The 21913-nt window shown below is 37.1% G+C and overlaps 1 protein-coding gene across 1 annotated transcript in view; it reads left to right on the top strand.

The window, feature by feature from the left end:
• Positions 1-21202, top strand: part of LOC121318461 — a 30506-nt gene extending 9304 nt beyond the window's left edge. The window contains exons 2-4 of the mRNA XM_041255167.1: positions 13612-19778; positions 20156-20224; positions 20488-21202. Of these exons, the coding sequence (XP_041111101.1) occupies positions 13676-19778; positions 20156-20224; positions 20488-20660 (6345 nt within the window). The 5' untranslated portion in view covers positions 13612-13675 and the 3' untranslated portion in view covers positions 20661-21202. The remainder of the gene's footprint in view (positions 1-13611; positions 19779-20155; positions 20225-20487) is intronic.
• Positions 21203-21913: the final 711 nt, after the last annotated feature.

Genomic DNA, 21913 nt, shown 5'->3' with positions numbered 1-21913 from the left:
TATGGAATGATGGCTAATTGATCATATAGGAGTTACCGGTTGTTTTTAAAAATGTTATTTACTTAAAGGACAGGAATTGTCAAGGCAGAATAATTTGAGATTTAATTAAGACTTCTGACGTTAAAAACGAAGCAAAAAAAATATAAAAACTGAGGTAAAATCTTAGTGAAGTATCACTCAACTTGCTAACTACAAGCTGATGTGATCCATGCTCTGAAGATTTCTGATCGAGCGGATTGCTGTTGGTGTCATATTTTAGAAGTTTTTGCATTTGAAGACAGTTCCTGTCCTTACATTATATTCTGCACTTCCATATATATATATATATATATATATATATATATATATATATATATATATATATATATATATATATTATATAATATATATTTTATTTATATGTCTCTTATATTGATGCATTGCTATAAGGTATAGGTTTTATGTTTTTACCTGTGAAGTGAAATATTGGATGCTATAGGTTTTAGCGGTGGGTGTTTTTAGCTTTAGGCATGCGTAGCTTAAGAGCAAAAGATGTTATAACCATTAATGTATTGAAATGGTAATTGTTATTGCTATTATACCTGTTAAGGCACTGGACCTCCCAGATTGCCTGTCAGTTGGGATTCGATGTAGTCTGTAACGACTCAATCCATTTTTAAAGCATTCAATAAACTGAAGGAGTAGTGATGTTACTTGGATTTGTTAAAAACTTCAAATTGATTGAGTCTGTGTGAGCTGCTTGATTAAGTCATCTAAATACATTGGAAGCCCAGTGCACGAGCAATCCACTTGCAGGAATCCAAAATATCTCTGTCCTCCTCAACGTCTCCTCTGAGTTTAGGAGTATGTATGTGTTCTCTATCTCTCTCAGTTAGTGTGAATCTGACATTGTTTGCATGTACAGTACCAGTCAAAAGTTTGAGTACACCTGCTTGAAACCAGGCTTTTCATGATATCTATGCTTTTAACTGTATAAACTTGTCTATAAACACGTAATATTTCATTATATGATACGTGTACTTATATAAGCTGATAATCATAAGTGAATTACATTCTAAAATTAAATTAAATGAAAATGTAAATCGTGTCAATTTCAATGAAATGGTCACCCAAAGCAAAGGGATTTCAGTCTGACGCCCAAGTCAGTCTGAAATGTGTATAACACGGTGTTAGAACACTGGCCTACGTATTCTTGTTAGATGTTCTCTGAGTTAACTAGCATGTTGTCTAATTAACCTTTTGTCACCAATTAACAGGTGATGGTCCAGCTTAGGCACAAGTTTGTCATTCCTGAATGTAAGGGAGAAGAAAATGGCAAAATACAAGAACTTTGCAAGTGTCTGTAACTGCTGTGGCCAAGACCATCGTGTGATTTGACGAAACTGGGTGACCTCAGAATCGGAACAAGTTCATTAGAGTCACGAGTATGCGAAACCGGCGATTAACTGCCCCTGAAATACAAGCTCAGCTAAATGCTACTAGAAGTACAGGTGTTTCAACATCAACTGTTCAGAGGAGATTGCGTGAAGCTGGATGTTTGAGGAGCGGAAGTCCGATGAGTCAAAATTTGAAATATTGGGGTCCATCCACAGAGTATTTGTAAGACGCAGAGAGGGTGAGCACATGAGTTCTGCATGTGTGGTTCCCACTGTCAAGCATGGGGGAGGCAGTGTCATGGTCTGGGGTTGCTTTGCTGGTGGCAGAGTTGGTGATCTTTACCAAGTCCATGGCAAGCTCAACCAGCATGGCTATCATAGCATACTTCGGAGGCATGCCATTCCATCAGGATTGCAGCTAGGTGGGCAGTCCTTCATTCTTCAACAAGATAAGGACCTGAAACACACCTCAAAGTTGTGTAAGGACTATCTGGTGAAGAAGGAAAGTGAAGGACAACTCAATCTAATGACCTGGCCTGCCCAGTCTCCAGACCTCAATCCCATAAAACTTGTATGGGACGAACTGGACAGAGTCAAAGCAAAGCTACCCACAAGTGCCCTACATCTCTGGGAATTGCTGCAGAAGAGCTGGGAAGACATGTCGGGTGATTTCCTGCTGAAACTCGTTAACCGAATGCCTCATGTTTTGTGAGGTTGTTATTAAGGCAATGGGTGGCTGTTTTGAGGAATCCAAGATTTAGAGACAATTTTCAATTTTCTTGAACATTGCTTTGATACTCCGTATGTTTTGTATATTGTAACATGTGTTTTCATTTTTCAAGTATTTACAGAAACGTATACGACGTAAAACATTGTCAGTGCTGGAAACTAGGTTTTTTCATAAAGTGTACTCCAACTTTTGACTGGTACTATATGTATAAACATTGCATGTTTAGTGGTCGCCATTAGTAACATTGAAAAACCCAAATCAAATTTGAGTAAATTTGTTTTTTTACACACACACAACCAATAGTGACTAAAACAGTTTGTGACTTGTACAGCTCATGTATTATTCATTTTTTAAAGTATGATGCAGTATTTTTTTTTTAATTTTACTTCGAGTGGCTTCTGTTGAACTACAACAGCATTTAACAAAAAAAAGTTTACAGAACATTTCTGAACAGCCTGAAATCACAGTATTTTTTTCAAATACTTGGTGTGTATGTCAGTATGTCTACAGTTCTGTATATGCCTGCATTTCCACAAGGTTATTAAGAGAAACAGCTGTACCATTTACAGTTCATGAAGACTTTTTTGAATATTGTCAAATTCAGTAAATCCAAAATGGCTGCCACACCATGTGACCAAATGCCGCCATATTGACCGACACAACGTTCCATAGTCCAATACATTCGTGCCAAATTTCATGAGGTTTGGTGCAGCTGTTTAAGTTTTAAGTAGGTTGTCTGCAGATGTCATCTAGCATGGATTTTCACAGTAGCAATTTCCCTTGAACAAGCTTAACAGATGACCATACTGATATGTTTTATTCCAATTTTTGTTTCATTCAGATAAATAGTTTTAGAGAAGATGTTTGAATTGATTTTATATTTTATGGTAATTTTATGACATTGATCAATGTAGTTGCCAAACCACAGTACCAATCAGCTTCACATTAACAGTTAATCATGGACTATCCCTCAACATGTATAGCAATTTTCAGAACTCTGCAGTAAGTAGTTTTCAATACATAGGTGTTTTAACAAATTCTGCAAAATACAACATGGTTGCCGAACTATGTGACTTATGCAAATTTGCCGACTATCACCGACTATTGCACGTAGGCATCTACCAGCGTACCGAATTTCGCGAGTTTTTGAGCAAGTTTTGGAAGAAAAAAAAAAAGAATAATCCTAACAAAAACTTTAGGCTTCCCCAGCCTTCAGCTTGGAAGCCTAATAATACAATCAGTAAACATTCGTATCCAGAGTTGGATTCTTCTGAAAGAAATGCATTAGATTGGTTTCTTTGTTTCATCTTTGTGTACTGTACCGAACCATCCACTAAATAATATACAGGACTACCCGTTGGTTGCACTAACAAGAACAAAAAAGGGATCGGATCCAAATTTTTTGGATCATAAACAGATGCTGGATCCAATTCTGGAGCTACACGCGGCTTAACTAGGGAACCTGACCAATGAGAACGAGAAGTGAACATGTCAGTTTGGCGCGAGGATTCAATACCCCGGCTGTCAAATGTATATACAGCCTAAGATCACAATAATGTTATGAAGAGTGAACAGAGTGAAATATATTTGTACTTTTTTATTTATTTTTTTATTTTTAAATGTACCTAGCTGATTTTTTTCTGAGGCGGCTGCCTCTATCTACGCTATGCATCTGTTAAATATCTTCCTCTTGCACCCCATTTTCAAAACAAACTAGGAACTGTCACCGTATACCTATAGCAAAAGTTTACCTACACCTTAATCCGCTAATTTCAACATAACAGGAAACGGCTGACCGTGAAACTACAATAGTCTATTAAAGGCAACTCTGACGCTGACTGACAGCGACATCTAGCCATTCAGAGCGGAACAGAGAGGGGACAGACGGCAAGTATAAAAACTACGCAAACTAGAGATTTCTAAATGGTTATTTTTCGTAAGAAATTGTATTTATCCTATATAAATGTATTTGTCAGGAATTCAGTGGGATTTCAGTGTTTAGTGATCTTAACCAATTACAATCAAAGTAGCAAGACTAAATGTTCTGGGGTGTTTTTTTGTTTGTTTTTTTGCTATTTCGTTAGTTTTACATTATTTTTGTTATAGTTACTATTAACAGATAAGATTTATGTTCATTAATAGACATTTTCGTTATCATTACAGTTAACTAAAAAACACTGGTCATGTGAGTAATGTTATTTGCAGTACTCCACAAATTAAGTTTTAGCGTTTTTATTGGCATTGCAATAGCCAAGATGAAAAAAGGCATGTTGACTGACTCGTTGCTACACAGGTTCACTGCTGTGTATCGCCCGATTTGTAATTTAAATAGAGCCCTGTTGGAAAACATGCTGCAAGAATTGTTTAGCAGTTTGCCATGCGTGCGGACTGGTAGAACTCCACTTTTTTTTTTTTTTTTTTTTTTTTTTTTTTTTTTTTTCTGAAAGGAGACCAATACCTTGGATAGCAGACTGTTTGTTTAGTTTAAATAGCATATAGTTATAACAATTGATGAGCCTTTGCACCTACAAGCTTCTTGCCCAGCATTGACTGCAAGCTGTAACAGCACGTGGGCTAGAAGGGGCCAGGTTCTATGTTTTGCCTTCCAAAAGTCTTAAAGGGGCTGAAGGCTCCCAGAGACGCTGTTGGACCCAAAGGTTCTCGGAGAATAAGAGAGAATGCCACCGGACTTGAAGGATCCCAACCAGACACACGCGAAATTAAATACATGTGGTACATAGTAACAGAATAATATGTTGTCCTTTTGCTATTGGTTAAGTGTCTGAAAGAGGAGAACTAATGTGCAGAGTGATATTTAATGTTATGCAAAAATTGTAAGAATGAGTAATCTGTTTGTCATCTACCTGGGACCATTTTCCCTGCATATTTCAATAAACCTAACAACTGATTTAAGAAAATCTTTTTCTTCAATCTACTTACTCGTTTTTATTTTTTTAAGTTTAAGAAGTTTTTTGCTGTAATAAGAAAACAGAAGTATTACAGGAAAACCTGTTAAGTTTAAAAGTGATAGAATCTAATAACCTCGCTTTTGCCTGCCTTCACAAGGCAGCAGTAGTCATTCGGATGAGAGGGTAACTAAATCTTGGCATTTTGGTCAACCATAGGGATGAAACGATAGTAAAATTTCACAATATGAATAGTTGAGAGCCCACTCTTTCACGATACACTTATCACGATAGTAGCAGTTATTTTTCAATTTTTTTTAACTGAATTTTTTTTTTAATTATTATTTCTTGGTGGGATATGGTCTACAACACAAGGAAGCTATAGACTTTAAAAAGAGCACGATTCTCGCAAGAATTAAAAACTTACAAGCACAGGTGGAAGAAAAATAATCTTAATGTAATTGTCCTTATTACCATCATTAGTAGTTGCAAAAAAATATACCTTTTGTCTGTCAAAATGGGATTGCAAGCTTTTTTCCTCCTTCTGCTCTATTTGCTTACTTAAACGGTACATAATTACAAAATATGAAGCATCTGTATTTCAATACATTTAAAGTACTTGCTTTACCCACATACTGCTAACTAATCTCAAATTTTTTTTTTTTTTTTCAAATAAATGTTGTACTATATGTATGGGCATGATGATCTTTATGCATATTCCTTTTTTAATTCCTTTTTTGTCGTTATTTCATTTATAATTTAAGTAAACACATTTCATTACAATTATCAACTTTACCTGAGGTAGCCTGTTTTTTTTTTTTTTTTTTTCTGGTTGCATAACAGCCTATAACATACATTTTAATGGACGTATTGAAATTATATACTGATAATTTGAGGGTTTAACTGAGGACAGTATAGGGAGGTCACCACACTGGGTGGGTGGGGGGGGGGGGGGGGGGGTTAGTTGTTAGTGACCTTTCTTGTTGACTGCTGATGTTTTTTTTAACTCCACTGGGTGCTAAGTATAGAAGGGCATGTTCCTGCTTCCGTTGCTGTGCTTTTGTCACATTCTATGGATTGGATGTACATCCTATGGTACTGTATTTCCCCGCTATATTTTTTTTTCTAGTGAAAGTACACACTAGGGCTGTCAGTTAAGCCTCAAAATAGCAATCAATCTAATTTAGCACACACAAATATAATCGTTCTGGTAAATATTGATGATTGCACCATACATTTTTTGGTGCATTCCTCTCCCTGTGATGTTATTTAATATCATTGCAGTTCAGTAAAAGCTTGTACACAATGAGTAATTACGCCTTGGTAGCGTCAAGAGAATAAAAAACAAAAAATGCAGCAAGCCTAGCAAGTTTAACATACTACAGGAGTGTTACTTAAATATTTATTCCAAACAGATTACAGTACTTTGGAACTATAAACTAAACACGAGTTTACAAATTTATTTTTATTTATTTTAATCCAGCGACAGCTGCAGCATCATGCATTGCATCTTGTTAATACTGTACCATCTAATCTTCACTACTGTGAAACATAATGAGAAAATCCCGGCCTAAAAAATAATAAAAATACTAATTGATTTACTTACCACAAATCCTTACTCAAATTTGCGTTTAACATCACCGATCATTTATTTTTAACATTATTGAATGTTAAATATTCATTGTATAACAGTCATTTTGAAACGCCAAAGCAGTGCAAACTATATATGTGTTTTTTTTTTCTACAGCGTGCACAATTTATTTACAGGCTGTTTGCCAGGAATCCTGTCGACCTGCTCTGAATAAAAGGTGCCGTTTTTTTTTTTTTTTTTTGCACAGTGAATACACAGAGGAGGGTACTAACAAAGAATTTTCAAAACAGATTCTAGGATGGGACCAGTAAATCAGATGCTAGTTAACACGAGCAGGAAAAGTGCACGTCCACTGCTTGTCTGTGGCAGAAATACTGCAAATAGCAGGACAAGCTCACAAGCTTTACAGTTTAACTCCTCGTGTAGTTGAATAATAAAATCGGTGAAGATCATCTTCATGCATTATTTAGAAGTGTAAATACTCTTAAAAATCACAATGCTCACACTTTGGCGGATTTTGTTTTATTTTCCTTTTTAAAAAAAAAAAAAAAAAAAAAAAAAAAGACGCCATAACTCATCTCAAGCGTTTTGAAACTGGTAAATTTCCATTGTCTATCTTATTTTTTTGCAAGTTTATTCATCATGTGACTTCACTCCATGTCTCTGCTGAAAAACTCAACATTCATGTGATTATGTACGAGTCAATACCATTAAATATCATAATGCCAGTTGTAAACACAGAGAGTAAGAAAGCAATAAGATGGCAACAGTGGCAAAGCACTGCATTCTTCTATGCTGAAAAACTAAGACCTAAGGCAGAGCTTTCCCAAAATAAGCTAAATTGGGTTTTTCATTGTTTTTAGTTTATTTCCACACTACCTGCCTTTAATTAAGTTATAATTAGCAATTTTAAACCATGTTCGTTTCTTAATTGAGTTATATTTTCTGACAACAAACAAACTGTGCAAAAAAAATATTTTTCTAGCTATTCAATCCTTAAAGGAAATTGATCACTTTACTGTGTCACTACACACTGTTGGTTTCATAGACATTCTATCTGGAGACATGCCACCTTAAATTGTGCAAATAACACTACAGAATTAGGAAAGAAGCAATTGAGAGGATTAATTATGCCATTACATTAAAAGGGGCACTGTTTAAATTAGTCGGGTAATACACAGCGGTGAACCTCTTTTAGAGCAACAAGTCGGTCAACGCGCCTTTTATGAATGTTTCATAATTTATCCTGGTTATTATAATGCCAGTAAAATGCTAAACTTAATTTGTGGAGTACTGTACACAAGATTACTCTCACATGACATTGCTTTACTGTTACTAAACTTTGATATTTTATATTGTTGTAAATGCTAGTAGGAAGCTAAACAGGTCTTTTCAAAATACCTTTTATAGATTGAACCACTGTTAGTGGAAGACTAAATATAATTCTCACAACTGCTGGACATTTTGGTTTTCTGAATTGTTGTAATATAATTATTAGATTTTCCTGCTTATTTTAATTGCAAGTCAAATTATGTCTATAAACATTGACAGGTTTGAAGTGTCTTCAGGTGCTTGACTTACCATTACAGCAACAAGCGTCTGATTGGGGGGGATTGTGGTAATGTTCACTTATTTTAACTAGCAACATTGTATTTATGTTCAAATGCCATATTTAATTAATACGTTGATAAAGTGGGAACAAATGGAATTGGCTGTTTTTGAAAAATGTAGTTTTATATCTGATAACTACTGACCGGGCTGCATAGGATCAGAGGATGTCTCTGAATCAGAGGCAGAGCCACAGTAAATGTCTTGTTTAAATTTCAAGTAAATTGTGAAATTGTTGAGATACCTGTGTTGGCATATTGTTTCACAGGCTAGTCACAATTTGTGCAGTACTCGCTGTTTCTTCCATGACAAAAATGCTGATGTTTCAGGGCCGAAATAATTCAGTGTAATCCATGTGTTAAAAGATCACAACTGTTTCTTGACCGTTTCACCAGTACAACGTCAAAATGGAAGAAATACATCTTGGGATTTTTGTACAGTACTGTCTATTCCTACAATGGATCTTGCATTGAGAAAGCAACACGTTTGGAATCGGAATAAAGGAAATGATGATGTAATACAGTTTCATGTGCAGTCATCTTTTGGCAAGTTGCATTTGGGACAGTATCATTAGGGACAGTATTACAATAACATATGTTAAAATATTGCCCTCTTAATGCACAAAACCAACAAAGTACATCCTGTGTAGCCTTTATTTGACATTTTATTTTGTTCTGTGGAACAAGGACACCAGTTTTATCCTAGAAAAAATGTAACACACTCCCTGAAAAGATATACGCGTTTGTCATGTTTCCCACACAGCACTACTTGTGGTCTGCTCTATTTATGTTGTGATTTAGACAGACACCACCTGGTTTCAATAAGCGGTAAACTTAACACGCGCTGAGACACTTGTGCACCTTTAAGTAAATATGGTTTTTATATCGAGCCCCTCCCTTGCGGCATAAGGGGAGAGAATTTGAATACATTTCCATGGATTACCAGTATTAATTGTGTGTAAATGCGGTGGTGTTTTTTTTTTTTTTTTTTTTTTTTCTCCCATGCGATTTAAAAAACGTTAGTAAACGACAACTGTTATATCGTCCACATGTTTCGTGTGTTATTGTCGAATGACTGACGCACCATTTGACCAAATGGCGATAAATCACATGAGAGGCCCTATCTCTGCTAATCTCCTGCCTTTTGGCATTTAGCTCAGCTACATATCTGATTTCGAGTCATGTTAGGCAGTGCAAAACTGCATGTAGTTGGTTTTGCCGATGGGAAATGAAAGAACTCAACTTAAACAATACTGTATAGAAACTTAATATAAAAATATATTAAAACAACTGAATTAGTAAGCACATTAAAACAACTATAAAAAAATAATTCACACAATTTAAACATAATGATTAAAAACAACTTAAATATAAAAGATACACATAATGTAAAACTTAATACCGCATGCAGAAAGCAATCACTACAGTCCACCCTCTTTGTACTGAATTGTACAACTACAATAAAGTACAACCAAATTGTTGTATATTTTATTATTTATTCTTGAGCTTAATAAAGCTATTGAGCAAAGTTATGCTTTGTAATGAGTCAAACGGTTGTATCCAAGAGTTTATGAAGTCGCTATGGCATTCTTTAACACATTGCTTGCAGGATTTTGTTCCCCCCTGCTGCAGCCTCTCACCATTGGTCATCCTTGAAAATCAGGAAAAAATCCCTCCTCCATATGTTCCTTCATACTGTTCTGACCATACTATACTTCTAACTGCAAACATTGTTGATTATACTGTTTAGTATCATTGTTTACAGATGTGGAGGCACAGTCGCTATGGTCAAAGCTCATGCTTGATTCGTTTAGTATAAGGTGCTCTTGTTCTCATTTTCTCCTTTTGAAAGATGTAGGTTTTCATATGGGTCTCCACAACTCCAGCAGCAGGATGCAAGGTCAAAGCCTTTTGGCTGTGCATGTGGTCCCAGTTCATGTTTGAACCGTAATTGTATATGTTGTCTGTTTTAATGCACTGTCGTCTTCACCGTGGTCGTAGGAGGGTCCCATCTGGCTTCCGTTATTCTGTGGAGAGCGAGAATGATTGAGTGTAGTATATACAGTTATTCAGTCTTTATAACTTTCACTTGTGATACCATTTGACTTATTTATTTTTATAATGACTCCTACATACACATTGACCTTGTCGGTTACTGTGTATGGACTGTGTCATTTTGGGCAAGGGGTCTCTTGGGTATATTTACTGGCCAGTATGCTATTTCCTACAATAATTTTAGATTAGCATACTTGCGGTCAACTTGCATAATTTTTTTTGTTGAATACTAGCTTCGATTTTTAACTCTAACCTGTTCTGCACCTGTGTCAAGTATTCAATTAGATTTTTTTTTTAAATTCCTAAACAAATTGGCCTCTGTCGTGGAACTTTTCAGGTCCGCAACTAAAAGAGCCAACTGCACTAGGTGTTTAGAGATATAAAGCTTTATTAGTCTGAGCAAACGAGAACAGCTCAGCACATCAGTGCTAGGAAACACGAGCAGTGTTCTGCCATACAGTGTTAGCATACAGTTAATATACCTTTTACAGAGAGACAGGGTGGTTTCCCTTTCAACCAATAAGCTAGAGCCAACTCAGTTGGGGTAGCAAAAGAAAGGGAGACAGGTATTTACGAGGTAGTACAATACAGATCAACCGATAAGCTGGAGCCAGCTCAGTTGAGGTAATTAACAGCAGGGGGGGACAGGTATTTACGAGGTAGTGAGAAGTCAACTCAGTAGGTGGTAATGCAATAAAAGTTTAGGTGGAATGTCATGTTCCTTTTGTCACACCACCTACAGTTTGGTTCCCAGCAACATGTATCTGCAGTTTAATACATTTTATTTTATTTCTATAAACTTAATAGATCACAAACTCAAAATATTTGAAAACATAACTCAGTGAATAAATGTAGTGCGGGGTAGCAACAAACAGGTACAGGAATGGTTCTATGCAATTATTCCCCTACACTTCCATTCCCAAACTGTAAACAGATTCTTTCTCTCTGAGTCTAACTGACAAACACACAAAACAGTGTACTTCAACATTAAGGCAGTTCAATGTTAGTAACATTACTTGGTACTTTATAGTAGTGTTTGTTTTATTATTGTGTGTTAATCATTCAAAGAAAATGTTATCTCTCTGCTTGGCTCAGGCATGAACTAAAACAATCATTAATAAACAAATTTTCAAAATTACTTATTTTTTCCTAAGATGTGCTTTATCTCCTTGCTTAAGCAAAACCAATCTAACCAAAACAATCATTAATAAACAACTTCTTAATTACCATTACTCTACTTTAGAAACTACCGTTATAGCTCTTATCTATTCTATGTTTTGTCATCATTCTTTTTACTGCCAGATTCCTTCCACCATGTTTATTTCCTGTTCGGTTTTACACGTGAATGGATACAATCCTTTTTTTTTCCTGATTTCGCTTTGATTAGCGCTTGTTCTACATATGCTATATCCTTGGCCATTTTAATTTGATTATTTTCCCTGTTGTATATAATACTCAAAGTGCTACAATAGGGTGCCTCAGCGACCAAATCCTATATATCAATTCAGGAAATATAGTCTGGGAAGGTGATTGTCGAGGCCTACCTGCCTGTAGGTCTCCCACACCAGGACTTTAAATTTATGTAGTTCTTGTTTGCCACAGCGGGGACTTGTGATAAGAGATTTTTAACGTTAACTTGGCTCAAACCAAGATTTTTAATTGCATAGCTCAGTTTGCCTCAGTGGGTGTTACGATCGAGATTGACGTCACTTGGCTCTATACCAGGATTTATAATATGCCTCTTTTTTGTTTTCTACTTTTATTTTGTCTGTGGATTCCTGCAAGTCCCTTACACTTAGAAAATAATTTTCAATCTTTCTCTCTACCGTAGGATCTCTCCGCTGAGAGATTCTACCCATAGTATCTCGACTCACTAATTCTTTGCCTTTCTCTTTCCCTTCTCTGTGTGATTTTTATTCAAAAACTGACTCGCCGATGAGATAGACGCTGACAAATCTGAAACCATCACTACCGATGTATGGACAAGCATGGCACGAGAAGAGTTTTTAACAGTCACCAGCCATTACATTAAGCAAAACTGGGAACTCGAGTCAAAAGTGTTGCGACATGAAAATTACGCGAGACACAGCTGTGAATCTAGCAGAAGCCATCAGTCAGATACACAGTGGTTTGAAGTGGCTGTAAAAGGAATAGCTTTTGTTTATGACAACGCGGCCAACGTTTGCAGAGCAATGGCTTTGCTTTCTGCAAGCGTGCGGTGTTACTTTTTTAGTAGCATGGCAAGTGTGAGCTGTGTAGGGCACAGTATAAATCTCTGTATTCAGGAAAGCTTGGAGGATGTACGACAAGTCCATACGTTGGTGGCAGCAGCAAGGAGACAGATTGCACATTTTAAAGAGTGAGATGGCAATAAGTGGTTTTAAATAAATGTGTTTTAAACAAGTGTTTTCCAATACAATCATAACCACGAGATTTAAACTGACTTTGGACAAGGCCTCAGTACAGCTCGGTGCATATGTTTATTAGAATGTACAAAATTCGAATGGTCCAGCAGTAAATGGTTAAGTTTTTTTCACAGTAAAAACAGGTTTTAAAAGGCACTGCATATGAACAGGACTCTCCCAGTACTGCTTCTCCTGCCAAGCCCCACCCCTTGTTCACTGTATTTATCACATACCACTTCATAGTAGTGCATACTGATAAATCCTCTCCTGATCACTCGTTTTATCACCAAATTCCTCACTAATGCAATCCAAGTCATTATTTTATTACTGTAACATCTCAATCTCTGCAAATGTCTGAGCGCTGGGTGCGGAAGCAGCGATCTTGTTTTTTTAACGTCAATGTTAGGTCTGTGGTGCAGGGCCTCTGTGTATTGTTCAGATCCGCTTTTTTTTGGGTGGTGGGGGGGGTGCTTCTCTCGGCCATTTTGAATTTTTTGTGTTTTTTTTAAACTCCATCCTCTTTTAATCATGTAATTCCTTTCAGCAGTTTAATAAACAACTTGTATCAGTTTTTGGTTTATTTTTTGTCAGCATACAACCATTTATTTTTGTGACCTAGCATCACACTTAATTGGTTATTGGTATAAAAAGTTTTTTTTTTTTTTTTTTTTTACACCATATGCAACTGCAGGATATTGCTCCATGCACTTTAGTTGTTTTTTGCTAGTCCTGTAACACATTTAGGAAGGTGGTTAATTCTCTATGAATGTGGCCCCTGGCTTGTATGTAAATTGTAACATTTGCCAACTGACTGTCCTATACACATTACAATGTTAGCATTTCTTAGCAATTACAGTATATTCATGTCTAATCTAAAGTCACAACTTTTAGGTGTGTAACCTTTTTTTTCCCCTCCTTTTTTTTTTTTTTTTTTTTTACAGAATTTCTGGCTTGTAAACAAACTGAAGGAAGCATTACCGTGACATAATTGTGGAGTCCAGCACAATGCACAGGCCTGTCGTGTGGTATCCCTATAACCAAAAGGCAGCCGCCTATGAATCGTCTCAGAACTGTCCTACCAGACCCACCTTGACTCAAAATAACTTTGAGCCTGCTTCAAATCCGCTTGATGGCAGAACGAACCACTTTTCTGGGTTACCAGGAGCATCTCTTCAGAACACCTCCAAAAATTGGCAGGCATCAAAAAATGTTCAGGTTAATAGTAACTTTCACTATGGCAGTGCAGCTACAGAGTCTTCTATTCAGAACACAAACCGACCACCCATTGCCAGTGAAAGAGGGCAAACAAGTGACTCAGCTGCACTCCAGGCTTTTGCAAAACTAAGTTCTAAGATCAGTGCATCTTCTAAACCAGTATATACTGAAAGCACGTCACATTACCCAAATGGATTGTATTACATGACCGTTCCAGTGACTACAAGTAATCAGAATATTACAGGTGGAAACTCTGGACCATTGACGTCTACCCATGTGGGCCAGCAAAATTTCTTTTCAAACAATCCTTCATCACTAGTAAACTACAATGTAAGTAATCCTCCGACGACTCAAGTTGCAGCAGGTAATCCTGTTAATACAAATAGAAATTCCATGTCCGGATTGCCATCTTCCCAGATGGGAAAACTTAATTACTTCTCAACCCAGCAAACTTCTGGAAGCAATAAAAATGTTTCTCCGAATGTCACAATCACACCAAACAATCGGATTACAAATGTAATTTATTCTCCAGTCATGTCATCTTCCCAGGTCGGACAGTACAGTTACTATACAAACAGTTATCGGGGACATCATGGAAATGATACTCGGAATATCCCAGGGACGCCAAGCAATTGGGGAGTAGCTGCAAGTCCTGCCCAGGTGGGACAACATTTCTATGCAAGCCAGCAAGCGTCACTGGCACCAGAATACCACAATAGAAATGGTCATCAGGCAAAATATGATACTATAAGGAATGAAAAAGCAGCTGCGGTGTCCTCCCAGATGGAGCATGACTGTACAAACAGGTTATCCCCACAAGGACCAGTGAACTGCAGTCCTGACAGTATTCAGAAAATTGCAGTCGGAAATGCAGCTCCAGATTCGAGTTCCGTCATGGTGGGACAACAAATGTGTTATTCAAACCAGCAATCTTCACTCCTGCCTATGAACTACAATAGAAATTTTGCTCGGAATATCTCAACTGTCAACAATCCAGATACACCTGGAAGTTCGGATCCAGTGACGATGTCTTCCCAGGTGGAACAACAAAGTTTTTATTCAAACCAGCAAGCCACTCTCTTTCCTGTAAATCAGAATGTAAATGGTGCTCACAGTATCCAAGTGACTCCTAAAAATCCTGTTACAACAGAAAACTCTGCTGTTATGGCGTCTTCCCAGGTTGGACAACAAAATTATTATTCAAACCTGCAAGCCATGCTTGGTCCTGTAAAACACAATGTAACTATTGCTCACAGTATCCCAGTGACTCCTAGAAATCCTGTTACATCAGAAAACTCAGCTGCTGTTGTGGCGTCTTTCCAGAGTAGACAACAAAATTATTATTCAAAACAAGAAGCCATGCTTGGTCCTGTAAAACACAATGTAAATGGTGCTCAAAATATGGCAATGATACAGAAATATCCTGTTACAACTACAAACCATTTGGGACAGCGTGCCTACCAGCAATCCTCTCTAGGACCAGTAAACCACAATGGGAATGGTGTGGAAAATATTTTGGGGACAGCAAGAAATGAAGTGACTTCCAGAGTATCTAACCTTGATTCAAACCAAAAATCTTTACTAGGCCCAGAAAGCCACAATACCAATGGAACACTGGAAACTAAATCTACAGCGACAGATCGTATCTCTACCAATGTATTTGACTTATTGCAGTCTCATCTTTTGAAGCGGTATAAACAATCTAGTGTTTCATCAGGATATAAAAAGAGTCAACAACCTGCTGCTGCTGCGAAATCCAAAGAAAAACATCCACCACCTCCATACCCAAAAGCACAAGAAGAAGCCTTCTTGGTTACAGTGAAAAAAAAATCTGGGGGAGTAGGGTTTGTTGCTAAAAATGTGATCTATATTGGCAGAAATCATTCTGGTGGAAGCACACCACCACAGACCTGCTCTACACAGCACATGACTGACAGAAGTCAAACATTGCAACCAACTCCCCAGAATGTGTCTCCAGGTACCGCTACAAAAGCTGAAAACATTCAACATATTGGTCAGCTTATTAACAAAAACAACGTAGAGCAATTTACAACTCAACATACCTCTGCAACTGTTAAGCGAATAGAGACTATTTTGTCTAAAGAGAATCTGTGTAAATCTACCAGCCAGCAAACTCCTGTAGATGTCCAGGAGAATAACCTTTCTCTGCAAACTAATAGAGACACTTTTGTAGGAGAGCCGATGACAAATACTACAGTGGCCACATACACCCATCCAGCCGAACAAGTGGATCTATCTTTGAGGAGTCAACTACAAAATGATGTGATGGAGGCCATCCACAGCATTTTAACACAACAAACTGACTGTCAAACAGCAAAGCCATCCACTGCAGAGGCAAACTGTTCCAATAATATGACAACTGCATTGGTTCAGGAGAACAGTGAGCATGTAAATGGACAGGAAGCCAAAATTGCATCTTCGGTAAGCAACCAAGAGGATGCAAATGTAGAGAATGCATCGCCTTCTGCTGAAGACGAGGAGCTAAAACAAAGTTTGATTGCTAAGCTCTTACGCGGCTCGTGCTTGCCAAGAACAAGTGAGCCACAAGTTGCGATTGTTCCTCCAATATCGCAGCAATGCACAGATACTGCGTACAAACCAGAATTTGAGGAAACAGATAATGATTTGCCATTTAAAATCACAAATGTCTGTTCCCTAGCAGAAGCAAACTTTGATTTGAAACCAAAAGCTAATTTCAAGACAAATAGTCCAGTAACTGACTCAAAAGATCAAAGAGAGCCTGCATCATCCTTTACAGTAGCTTACTCTACTACTGAACCTTTAGAAGATAGAATGGATGAAATGTTTCCAGGCTCTATATCCAACGATGTTAAAGCTCAATCAAATGGCAATGAATGTGTGGTTTCTGAAACTCTTCCAGGGCCTGATGAAGATCTGGAGGTACCATTATGCACCATTTCACAAGTTGTCTCCTATTCACAATTTCAAAATGTAACTATAGACAATCAAGTACCTAAAACCGAGGATTTAGAAGCTCCAATTTGCACAATTTCACAAGTTGTCTCAATGGCCCAATCTCCCAGTTCAACTTCTGACAGCGTTCTGGTATCCGTAACAAAAGATCAATCTGCACCAGCTGACGAAATTTCAGAAAATGATCCAGTGTCTGCTACAAAAAGCAATAAACTGAGTTACAGTAGGGGAGTTGAAATCCATTCAAGCCTTTCCTCCTTGGAATCTGATGCAGCAATTGATGTTTTTGACTTGTCTACTGTACCAGTAAATTCATGGTCTCTCAAGCTGTTAAGAGTTTTAATTGAAACTTTTTACAAATCTGAAGATCCTGTTCAGTCACAGATGTGTGTTGTGGAAAGTATTATAAATCTGTACTGGGGTGGAGAAAGTGAAGCCTTTAATAAAGACTTCAAAAATGCAAATAATACTATGATTTCCATGTTCAAATTTTGGCATTTTACCAATACCAACCAGCAAGAAGAGCATGAGGCCAATTGTTCAACTGTAGGATCAGATGCATCGGAACATTTGTTTTATGAAGTGAAGCCAGAATGGTTCGAGAAAATAGCAGATCAATGTCGGATTATGGAACCTGGGGCTTCTGAATCTGTTGATCTGGTTTATAAGTCATCTTGGTTAAATCTTAATGAGCACTTTGATATAGACGAAGAATGTGGAAACCTATTATCCCTGAATTTCAGAGACTGTACTGGTGAAGTGAAACATCAGAAGACAGATGTAGAACCAGACCTTCATGCAAATGGGAACGAGTCAGTTCATAGCGAAGAACATGAGGACCCTTTAGATCTGTATTCAACACAGGAAAATATTGAAACCTCTACTGTAGTTGATCACACGAGCACTGCAAAACCTCAAGAGACAGATGCAGAACCAGACCTTCATGCAAGTGAGAATGAGTTGGTTAGTAGCAATGAAGAGGAGGACCCTTTAGAGCTGTATTCAGCACAGGAAAAGAATGGAACATCTTCTGTAATTGATCTCACTGACTCTGTAATTGATCTCACTGACATTGTCGAGCCAATATTTAATGCACAGATAAGAGTATTGGAACCTCAGGATGCAAGGATGTTTTTTAGTGAAGTCTGCAAAAAAAATGGCAATCAACAGGAAATGGTTAGTACCACTACTGTATTAAAAACAACAGAGTATGAAAGTACCTCTGATGAAATTTACTGCTGTCTTTCCTGCTGGATAGGTAAAATGAGTGGCTGCGAGTCCAAATGCACACGGCGAGCAAAGGTTCAATTAAACCTTGAAGACCTGACTCCAAAAAATAAAGAGACTGTATACATAAACCTTGAACTAGAACATGAATCGCCCAAACGACCTGTAGAAAATGTTCCAATACTATCTTCACCTGAAGATTCCTCTCCAGAAAAAGGGACCCCAAAAACCCCAAATGATTTGATAGTCAAGCTGCTTGGCTCCACACCAGATTTAAGAGAAGAGTCCATGAATCTAAGTAATTCAGGTGCTGTGAAGAATACAAATGAAAAATGCGAAGGATTGGTTTCTTCAGAAGCGGGCAGTTCTACAGATGATTCCACAGATGACAATGTGAAACCCTTAAACAATTCAAAGATAGAAAGCCAGAGTCTTCACAAAAGGCTAACTCAGTTGCAGCTCCCGTTTAAGAAAAAGAGACCTGCTGCCAGTGACTTGAGTGAGAACAGCTGTGCAGTGAAGAGACTAAAGCATCATGATGCCGATCAAGAGGCCAGTAAGTCTCCTACAATGAGCAAGGAGCATGAAGGAAACTGTAAGCATTACACGGAGGCAGGTATGGCTCCAGTGAAAACTACAGGGAGTCTTCAATGCAAGTTTGCTGTTTCTGAACAGAAAGGTGAACCAAGTCATGAAAGAAAACGTAGGAGAGAAAAAGAAAATCTGAAAAGTAGAAAATCAAAGAGTGCTAAAATGGATAATTCCAAAGACTATGTGGTATCCAAGACAAAGAAAGCTGAACAAGCTGCGACTGCAAACGACAGTACAGTAAATCTGGTGTTGTTTGGTTCAAAAAACAAACAAGGGTCTGAACAGCCAAGTAGTTCATCTAAAAGTGCAGTTTTGAGTCCTAAAATTCCAAGACCCTTTGGTAACCGAATGCGTCCCCCTAAAGTAATCAGTTTAAAACTTCCTTTGAAAAGGACAGATGAAAAAAGAAAATCTGCAAAATTTGTTGAGAATGGAAGTGGCTACAAGGAGCATTCAAAAAAAAGAAAGGAAAGGAAGCATGATTCTAAAAACCTGGATGGAAAATATAAATGGAAGCCAGGCAGTTCTGAACACCAGAGTATGAAAAAAGATGGTCCTTTTGATAAGTCCTTGGCTTATTACAGAATCCCTTCTCTCAAGATATGGAGTCCAAGCAAGCACAAGTCCAATGAGCAATCTTCACACACGAATGTGGGAAACACAAGTTTGAAACCAAATACATCGGATTACAGGGCAGTTCAGTATCTATATGAGAGAAATCCTTCAAAAGGCAGCATCTCAAAAGAGATTTCCAAAACTGACTTTAGAAAAGCCCAAATGTCCAGTCATGAAGCCAATAAAATAGCATTTAGAAAACTTAAACTGAAGGATGGTGAGCGAGCCAAGAGGTCTGGACAGCTTAATCAAAGGAAAGTGCCACCCATACGTTTAATTAGGAAACCAAAGCAGCCCCCCAGTCTTCCAGATGTTGAACAGCAGGGTAAATTGAAGCGAGAAAGACCCTCTGCTGGAAAAGTTCTGTCTTCTGATGCTCCAGCCTTGAAAGAACAGAAACTATTGGAGTTCAAGCTCTGGCCTGAAACCTCGTCTAATTTGTTCAACTTCAAAGACAATGCAGATTTAAAAACAGAAAAGAGTGCTGTGGGAGCTGTTGATCAAAGTAAGTGCTGAAGTTTTATTTGAATGCTAGCTTCCTTGTAACACACTGATCTGCTTCACATTTTATTGACACTGTTTGCCTGAACCATGATGAGTCCTTTATTTTGAAATTGTATTGAATTGAAAGAATCACATGCCAGTACCACAGTTTTAAATGCAGTGTAGTATTGTGGCATGTATGTATGTATGTATTGAAGGTTTAGATCTGATTTTACATGATCTAAACATTAGCAGGATTGATGTTCATGTCTAACTGAAATATTGTCAACATGCATTTTAGATTTCTTCCATATTTTTTACTTTATATTTTTGTAATATTTAATTTTGTCTCAAAGAAATGGTCATTCATCAGATTTTTTTTTGTTTTTGTTTATATAGAGACAGGAAGCTCAAAAGCAACTTCAGTATTAAAATGCAGCCCAACGACACTGCCCTGGAAAGTCAAAGGTAAGACTGTCGTTAGTACACACACTGTTGACTAAACAAATGTTTACGTCGTTCTCTTTTTCCTTTTGACAAATGCATGTGGTCTTACCAGAACTACCTTGCCTAATGCTCTTTTAATTTGTGCTTTGCTTTGTTGCCTATTGTACACAAGGTTATTTCTGGTGAAATGTGTTTTTATATTAAGTGATGTCACATGAAAATAGTAGACTGTACAGTTTTTGGTTTTGTTCAGTTTTTTTTTTTTTTTTTTTTTGTGCGTGTAGGTTACTGGATACAGAAGAGTGATATTTGCACACCTCTTCAAGACCAAACTCCCTGTAAAGGAGGTCTCAAATCTCCTACTAGCCCTGACCTTGGTAAAACGTCTGCCAACTGTACTTTCCTGGAGTACAAAAAGAAATTTATGGAGAAGGAAAACAAGGTTCATGTAGCTTGATGCACTGCTCTGAGCACTGGAAAGAAACTATTTGACTGCCTTAAATGCATCTTCTGCAGATTTAACTGGGGGGGGGTTGGGGTTATGTTCCTCTTGTGTTAAATGTCTGATACCTGAAGGTCTGCAAGAACTAGGTATGTATTCATATATACTGTGTATATCAAAATGGGTGCAAGGTTTTCTGGACCTTTTTTTTGTTTTAAAGTGTTACTTTGGCTTTGCTGAATTTTTCAGCTTGAAATGTCTAAAAGTTTGATGTTACGAAATGTAAAGATTAGGGTTTGCTTCACAATTACGTGATTATGGTTGGAATTTACTTGCCAGTACACATTTATTATTCCTTTTTAATGTTTTTCAATGGAATAGTATTTGCTAGGAACCAGTCTGAGAAGTGTTTACTTGGCCTTATGTAATGTTTTATTTTTACTTTTTATAATTTCTTTGTGTTAATTGCTTTTCATAAATATGTGCAACATTGTAAATCTTTTTTGCGGCCAAAACTTTATGTAAAAGTCTTTTTTGTAAAAGTTTTTTATTGTTTTTTTTTACAGAACATTGTTTGTTTACAAAAATAAAGTGCATTGCATTATAGTGCAAGGATTCCTTTGTTTGAAGGAAACAAACAAAGAATCTCCCCCCTCCCCCCCCCCCCCCCCCCCCCAAAAAAAAAAAAAAAAAAAAAACCTAAACAAACAAAGCTTAAATATAAATTAAAACCTGATCTCTTAAATTTAGAACATGAAGTGGTGCATTTGTTTGTTTTCCCATTTTCTGTTTTATGAATGATTGCAGCAAATTCCATTTCTGCAAAGAGAACATGCTGTAAGCAAGCATTAGCCTAACGTACACAGAAAAAAATCTTAATACTTTATCAATAGGCTATATGTATTGGCTTATAACCACAATCTCCACCAAGTATCTTATTGACATTCTAATGAAACTGTGATTAGCTCTTTCGTTTGCAAGCTAGCAAATGTATTTTGACAATTACAGCAAAACATCAAGTGAGCAGTTTACTTACATTTTGAAGAGTCAATTAAGTTATCATTTTTGCAAGACTGTATTGAAATAAGATTGGGAAATAATTGATTTAAGTGCTTCTAATTTGCAGAGTATGCATACGAAGTACATTTTATATCCACAGGTGAGCATCTTGATACAAATTAAAAATCCACCAATGTTCAAATATGAATCTGCTTGGAGATAACGATTGTTACTGTAAGCTAAACTTATAGGACTCGACTTGCATTTGT

The sequence above is a fragment of the Polyodon spathula genome, chromosome 7, assembly GCF_017654505.1.
Source record: "Polyodon spathula isolate WHYD16114869_AA chromosome 7, ASM1765450v1, whole genome shotgun sequence".
NCBI lineage: Eukaryota > Metazoa > Chordata > Actinopteri > Acipenseriformes > Polyodontidae > Polyodon > Polyodon spathula.
The sequence above is the reverse complement of the archived record's forward strand: the minus strand, read 5'-3'. Positions and strand labels throughout refer to the sequence as shown.